The following is a 7,636-nucleotide window of genomic DNA, read 5'->3' as shown; positions in this document are numbered from 1 at the left end:
ATAAAACAGGTTGAGACTGTTAGTCACACTTAAGTGACTAGAAATTGATTTTTTTACAATTGAAGTCACTTCGACAAGATGGATGGACCTTTTCTTGTATTTTTCGCCTCAGCTCAATTTGCGATGCTGCACTGAGGCCTGTGTTATTCCAGTCTTCCCTTGGAATTTACTCTAGAGAATAATTTCCCCGATGAGATGAATAAAGGGAATGTTATTTTATTCATTTATAATTCAGTAGATATAGCGTTGTGTGTGGGGCTTTGTGGTCTTGCGGTAAGACACTCGCTTTCGGATCGGAAGGTCCTCAGCTCGGCTCGGCGCATAGTTGAATCCTTAGAATTGGCTCTTTACTCACATTCTCTCACCGTACTAAAGTGTAAAACTAGTACACGGTCGTCAACAGCGTTGTCTCTGTCGATAAAAAAAATTGTAATATCTCGTTCTACATGTTACATGTTGCTGTTGGTCAGGAACCCTTTGTAAAGCGCGTTGAGAACGTTTAATGGATATTGCCCTATATAAAAGCTCAAGTACAGAACCTCAAGTTTCTAGATTGCTTCATACAAAATGAGGTCTCAATATCCCAGTTGGTAGAGCACACGTTTCACACGTAGAGGGACCGAGTTCGAATCCGGGTGAACTCGAGGTTTGATTTTTTTACCCTTTACTCTATCCACCCAGCAGTGATTAGGTAGCTGGGCCTGGTAGATCTAGCGGAAAGTACTTTACGATAGACTCACGTCCTGTACAAAGGGTAGCAAGCAATTGCTATCGTCCGTTTCAGGCTAAAGGAACCGGGATAAACACCGGTTCCGTGGGCCTAATGGCTCTGAAGGACCACTCATACAATAATATAAACATACAAATAAACTCCTTTTGATGCCGTAAAATAATCCTTTTATTGATAAATGAATGTATCTCAAATACACTGAAACCAACACCCACTCAATTTCAGTTTTGATAATCCGAAGTATTGTGGCCTCATTGTTGTAATGAGGGTGTTGTTCTCAAAATGCGAAATATTCTTCATTACAACAATGTTAAGACAAGTCCATAATTATTCCATCACAGACAAGCCTTTTAGCACACGTTGTCTGAAATCAATACCATTCAAGCTATCTTATCAATATTCCAAAATACATCGACACGTAGACAACACATTACCATGACGTAAACAACACATTACCATGACGTAGACAGCACATTACCATGACCTAGACAGCACATTGCCATGACGTCAGTACACAAATCATTGACATCATCGCTATTGGCGGTTTAATTTACTTCTTTCCGTAGTAGTTGGGATCTTGGGGTTTGAAATTTTTCACAAAGTTGTAATAGCCGGGGTTCACTGCATGGGCGTAGGGGAGAGCGTGGTAAGGCGCGACGTAATAACCGGTGTGATCAGGGTAGACGGGAATGGCGTGGTAGACCTGGTGAGAGGCAGGGTATTTTCCACAGGGTACCTGGTATAAAGGTAAACATTTCAGTAAACATTAAAGAAGATTATGCCCTTCCACCACGACGTCATCATTTAAAAATTAATTGAGCTTTTATATAGCGCAATATCTACTAGAGGTGCTCAAAGCGCTTTACAAGGGGTCCCTGGCCAAAAGCAACATTTAACATGTAGGACGGTACATGACACCTGTTAGGCGATATTACAATTTTTTTAGAGACAACGCTGTTAACGGCCAGGTACTCATTTGACACCTGAGTACGTTGAGAGAATGTGAGAAAAGAGCCTTCTCCAAGGACTCAACTATGCCCCGAGCGAGGCTCGAACCCAGGAGCTCCGAAAGCGAGTGTCATACAACTAGACCACATAGTCGCATCATAAGATATCGTCGCCTGGGCATTTGACGAAGGAATATAGCTAATTCATCAAAGATGATGTCTAAGGTCAACAGGAATCACCCAAGTCCAAGTGAGAAAATTGGGGGTTAAAAATCTTGCCCAAGGAGAAAAAAACCGAAAGTGCCTGAAGTGGGGCGCGAAACTCAGGACCTTCCGGTTACAACGCAATGCCTCAACCACTCGGCCACTTCGCACTTCACATTTGCATCAAGACAATATAATTTAAACCAGACGTATCTAGTAGAACGAAAAGATCGTAGAAAAACGAATTGTTGACTCCGACTACAGAACAACATTCGCTTCCTTGACTCAATAAATCTTGATAAAAAAAGGAAAGTTTAGTTCATTAGAACCCATATTCAGGACATTGGAGCATTTTTAGATCATGATAGGAGCAAATTATTCATTTTTAAAGCTATTTTAAGTGACCTTTTTCTCTTGGAAACTACAATTTTTTGAAATTACAAGTTGGCAGCTCTGCGTTAAACGAATTATTGCAATTGGATTCAGTAGTCTGATGTCACGCCTCCCGGCAACGGCGGCCATCTTGGTTCTAAACAAAGAAAATCATTACTTTTTATTCTTCAAGCTGGCTAGAACTTTTCATATGTCTTGTGACCAGAATGTGTAAAAGTCAAAACATGATCAAATTTATGTGTTTTTTTTTTCCCTCTGGATACGCTTTTATGTTCTCCGGAGAATTATTTCATACGGGCGTTCGCCATTGTTCCGATAGTTTAGAGCCAGTGTTGCTAAGTTACCATGCGTCATTAGGAAGGAAGTGACGTTACGACTATTGAATCCTATTGTTTGTTAATCTGTCGTAAAATAAAACGATGAAATAAATCAATAAACAATGTGTATTCGTTCTCAGTGAAATCTTTGTCAAGCTCGATGAAAAAAAAACAAAAAAAAAAAAAACTTTAGAATTTATATGGCGCAATATCCACGAAACGTACTCAAGCGCTTTACAAACGGTTCCTAACCGACAGCAACACAAGATATAAGCCTAGACATGGCACCTGTTAGGCGATATTATTATTTTTCAACCAACAGAGACAACAGTACCCATCTTACATTTAAGTACGGTAAGAGAAAATGAGTAAAAAGTCTTTTCCAAGGACATATCTATTCGCCGCGATTCCAACCCAGGACCTTTCAATTCGAAGGCGAGTGTCATACATAGCCGCACAAAAGAACTCTTTATTCGTCTCTATGGTCTATTCCAAGGGGACACTGGAATAACCCAGGCGTCATCCGCAGTGCAGACACGTGAATTGAGCGAGGGCTAGGTGACTTGCTCAAGGCCACATAGTGCAGAGGCGGGGTGCTCGAACTCGGTACCTTTCGGGTACGAAGCAAAGACAGTACCGCTGAACCACGCTGCCCCCTTGAGACTCTTAAATTTACTACAAAAATAAAAGATCAAAATGCGACCGACTGTCTCGGACTGGTAATATGTCTGAATGAAGCGGATACTGAAGAGTGAGTGAATATAAAGTTAAATAGTCTGATGTCACGTCCGCCCAACAACGAGCAGCTTAGTTCTAAACAAAGAAAATCGGTACTTTTTATTCTTCATGCTAGCTAGAACTTTTTCACATGGCATGTAATCAGAAAGTATAAAAGTCAAAACATGGTCGGATTTATAATGTGTTTCTCTTGATACACTTTTATACTCGTCGGAGAAGTATTTCATAATGGCGTCCGCCATTGTTCCGATCGTATAGAACCAGTTACTAAGTTACTATGCGTCATTACGAAGGAAGTGACGTCACGACTGGTGAACCCAAGCCATTTATTCTTCTGAGCAAAACGATTAAACTTGTTCTAAATTTTAGTGGGGGTTGTTTTTTGTTTTTTTTTTGTGTGCGGCTATGTGGTCTTGTGGTATGATACTCGCTTTTTACTCGCCGAGCCTCGCCCGGCGCATAGTTGTGTCCTTGAAAAAGGCTCTTTACTCACATTCCCTCACCGTACTCAGGTGTAAAGTGAGTACTTGGCCGTTAACAGCGTTGCCTCTGTCCTAAAAAATTGTAATATCGCCTAACATGTGTCATGTCTCATCCTGCATTTTAAATGTTTCTGTTGGGCAAGGTACCCTTGTAAAGCTCTTTGAGCACGTTTAGTGGATATTGCTCTATATAAAAGTGTTTTTTTTTGTTTTGTTTGTTTTTATTGACTGTAGATAGTTCGAAGATGACGTCAATAAGGTCTTTGTTATTGTTTTTTGCCATCCGCGTTTATGAGTATTGCTCACTGAACTGTATTAACCTGACTATGAACGTTCATGGATACACACAGTTTTGTGTGTTGGTCCGTTATAATTCCGGATGGCTTCTCAGCCAAGCGCATACTATCTATAAAAGGGACGAAATTGACGTCACTCAGTTCAATGTTATTGTTATAGTCAGCCATTTCAGTGAGTAGTTCTCACTAAATTGTATTGGACTTTAACCCTTTCCTTACCACCCATAGGAAAATCGTCACCTTCGTTACGATGCAACCGACAATTTTCTCATTCTGATTTCTCTTGAACATCACAAAATGTAAAGAAATACTTTGATTACAGCTATAAATAAACACTGTGTTGTACAAATCTTTTTGCTGAACAACAATATGTATATAATGCACTTGTTTCTTTTTTGTTTGATTAGGAAAAGTCTATTTATTGTGCAGGGTCGGTGTGAATTTTCGGGGGAAATTCTAAAAACAGCTGGTAAGGAGAGAGTTCAACAAAGTTTCCCTTTAAGGCGTAGTTACCCCAGTTGACGGTATTCAACAGGTTTAAAACAATATTCAATGATTACACTTTTACTAAGAAATGATGACTCTAAGTATCGACTTCTAAGCTGGAATTTATTAGACGAAGACAGATACTGTGGACAATATCTCATTAATCCTTAGTCTTTTGTTGATAAAGGGGAAACCCGAAACGTCCACATTATCTGGCTTTGTCTAAATAATTTCTGCTTACAAATCAATACTTATCCTTATTTTTTCCTAGGAAATGAGAGAATTTTCCAATTATGCACTAATTCAACATTATTGTAATTGAGAAAATTTTGCGTTCGTTTGAGAGTATTTCGCATGAGCACATACACATTTACAAGACCTGAAATTAAGAACACGTCGACTGCAGAAATCCGCTATCCTTACCTTGGCTTCATGTTCACAAGTCAAAAGACGTTGAGACCACCTGGTTCCGGCATCACATGAGAACTGGAAGGGTTTTCCCCAGGAGCATCTGAAGAACTTGGTGCAGTCATGTGCGTCTGGGTAGAACCCGAACAAGGTTGGGCAAGAGCTCCATCCGCCAGCTGAGGCACAAGCTAGAAAGAGGGCTAAACCTGAAAGGAAATGCGATATGCATAACTTTTTAAAATGAGCTTTTATATAGCGCAATATCCACTAAATGCGCTCAAAGCGCTTGCTTTACAGGAAGTCCCTGACCAACAGCAACACATGACATGACGCATGTTACCCAATATTGAAATTATTTTTCGGACAGAAACAACGCTGTTAACGTCCATGTACTCATGTTACACCTGAGTACGGTGAGAGAACAAGAGTAAAGAGCTTTTTCCAAGGATTCAACTATGCATCGAGCGAAGCTCGAACTCAAGACCTTCCGATCCGAAAGCGAGTGTCATACCACATGACCACATAGCCGCACGATAGCTTTGGTAAGGACATGCGATATGCATAATAGTATTGGTATTAAATAGATAGGAGCTGATAGAAGGAAATGCGATATGCATAATAGTATTGGTATTAAATAGATAGGAGCTGATAGAAGGAAATGTGATATGCATAATAGTATTGGTATTAAATCGATAGGAGCTGATAGAAGGAAATGTGATATGCATAATAGTATTGGTATTAAATAGATAGGAGCTGATAGAAGGAAATGTGATATGCATAATAGTATTGGTATTAAATAGATAGGAGCTGATAGAAGGAAATGTGATACGCATAATAGTATTGGTATTAAACATATAGAAGTGGATAGAAGGAAATGTGATATGCATAATAGTATTGGTATTAAACATATAGAAGCTGATAGAAGGAAATGTGATATGCATAATAGTATTGGTATTAAATAGATAGGAGCTGATAGGAGGAAATGTGATATGCATAATAGTATTGGTATTAAACATATAGAAGTGGATAGAAGGAAATGTGATATGCATAATAGTATTGGTATTAAACATATAGAAGCTGATAGAAGGAAATGCGATATGCATAATAGTATTGGTATTAAATAGATAGGAGCTGATAGAATGAATGTGATATGCATAATAGTATTGGTATTAAACATATAGAAGTGGATAGAAGGAAATGTGATATGCATAATAATAGTGGTATTAAATAGATAGAAGCTGATAGAAGGATACGATATGCATAATAGTATTGGTATTAAATAGAAAGAAGTTGATAGAAGGAAATACAATATGCATAATAGTATTGGTATTAAACATATAGAAGTTGATAGAAGGAAATGCGATATTATGCATGATAGTATTGGTATTAAATATATAGATAGAATGCGCTTGGCCAAGGAGTTCACAACATTGCCATCCGGAAGTATAACGGACCAACACACAAACTCTGTGTAACCATGAACTTTTATAGTCTGGTTAATACAGTTTAGTGAGAACAACTCACAAACGCGGATGGAAAAAACAATAACAAAGGCCTGAGTGACGTCATCTGCATACTATCTATAGATAGAATGCGGTTGGCCAAGGAGTTCACAACATTGCCATCCGGAAGTATAACGGACCAACACACAAACTCTGTGTAACCATGAACTTTTATAGTCTGGTTAATACAGTTCAGTGAGAACAACTCACAAACGCGGATGGCAAAAACAATAACAAAGGCATGAGTGCTATCTATAGAAGCTGATAGAATTACTCATAAACATTGATGGCAAAAACAATAACAAAGCATTTATTCATTTTATTTTTTGTCAAAGACATAATGCCGACTTGTACATATTTGCAGGTCTGATAACTGAAGGCAATTATGGGCTTGATTTAACATTATTGTAATGGGCAAAATAATACTTTGCGGTAGTGTGAGAGTAGTTTCCATTAAATTCCCTTTATTCATCCCATAGGGGAAATTTGTTTCTAGGGTCTATTCCAAGGGAAGACTGAAATAACCCAGGCGTCAATCGCAGTGCAGCGCCGCAAATTGATCTAGGGCAAGGTGACTTGCTCAAGGCCACAAATCGCAGCGTTGAGTGATCGAACTCGGTACCTTTCGGGTACGAAGCAAAGGCCGTATCGCTGAGCCACGCTGGCCACACAACAATGAACCCCAAACCATTTGGGTTATCAGGTCTGTAAATGAGTACACGCCGTGTAATACCGTTGTTGAGACAATGGGAGACATAATTTAGAATTCTAAATTACTTACAAACAATTTCTTTCAACGCCATGATGATTGCAGAAATACTGACAAGTTAGTTGCGTAAGATGTCCCTTAAGTGTGACTTCTGTCTCCTCAGCCTGGTGACAAAACTTCCACAAAAGTTTCTCGTTAAAATCAGCCAGAAACTCCAGCCTTATATAATAGTGTGGCTAAACTTTCTCCAAACCAAATAGTGGAGTTGAACTGACGGCTGGTTTCCCCCCCCCCCCCCCCCCCCAAAAAAAAAAAAAAAAAAAAAAAAACTACTCAAGTCGAATTTTCTACTTTTTGAGATTTTCTATCCATGAGATAAACTGAAACTAAAATTTTATTTTAAACATCAACTGGCACGAATCTT

The 7,636-nt window shown here is 38.9% G+C and overlaps 1 protein-coding gene across 1 annotated transcript; it reads right to left on the bottom strand.

Moving 5' to 3' along the window:
• Window positions 1-874: 874 nt before the first annotated feature.
• On the bottom strand, window positions 875-7,419 carry LOC144956073 (uncharacterized). Its single transcript, XM_078886405.1, has 3 exons — window positions 7,285-7,419; window positions 5,017-5,207; window positions 875-1,466 (listed from the first exon to the last, which is right to left on the bottom strand). The coding sequence occupies exons 1-3, from the start codon at window positions 7,304-7,306 to the stop codon at window positions 1,281-1,283; spliced, it is 399 nt and encodes a 132-aa protein (XP_078742531.1). The 5' UTR covers window positions 7,307-7,419; the 3' UTR covers window positions 875-1,280.
• Between the last annotated feature and the right edge of the window lie 217 nt (window positions 7,420-7,636).

This window comes from Berghia stephanieae, chromosome 10 (genome assembly GCF_034508935.2).
Source record: "Berghia stephanieae isolate SIO BIC M18660-M18661 chromosome 10, UCSD_Bste_1.3, whole genome shotgun sequence".
NCBI classification, from domain to species: Eukaryota; Metazoa; Mollusca; class Gastropoda; order Nudibranchia; family Aeolidiidae; genus Berghia; species Berghia stephanieae.
Note: the sequence above shows the minus strand (reverse complement) of the source record. Positions and strands in the feature narration are given on the sequence as shown.

What these genes read in the sequence shown, in the direction of transcription:
- LOC144956073 (XM_078886405.1), bottom strand. Translation starts at nt 7,306, where the DNA reads ATGGCGTTGAAAGAAATTGTTT. An exon ending in GGCGTTGAAAGAAATTGTTT is followed by an intron (nt 5,208 to 7,284) that starts GTAAGTAATTTA and finishes ATTTCCTTTCAG; the next exon opens with GTTTAGCCCTCTTTCTAGCT. An exon ending in CTTGTGAACATGAAGCCAAG is followed by an intron (nt 1,467 to 5,016) that starts GTAAGGATAGCG and finishes CCTTTATACCAG; the next exon opens with GTACCCTGTGGAAAATACCC.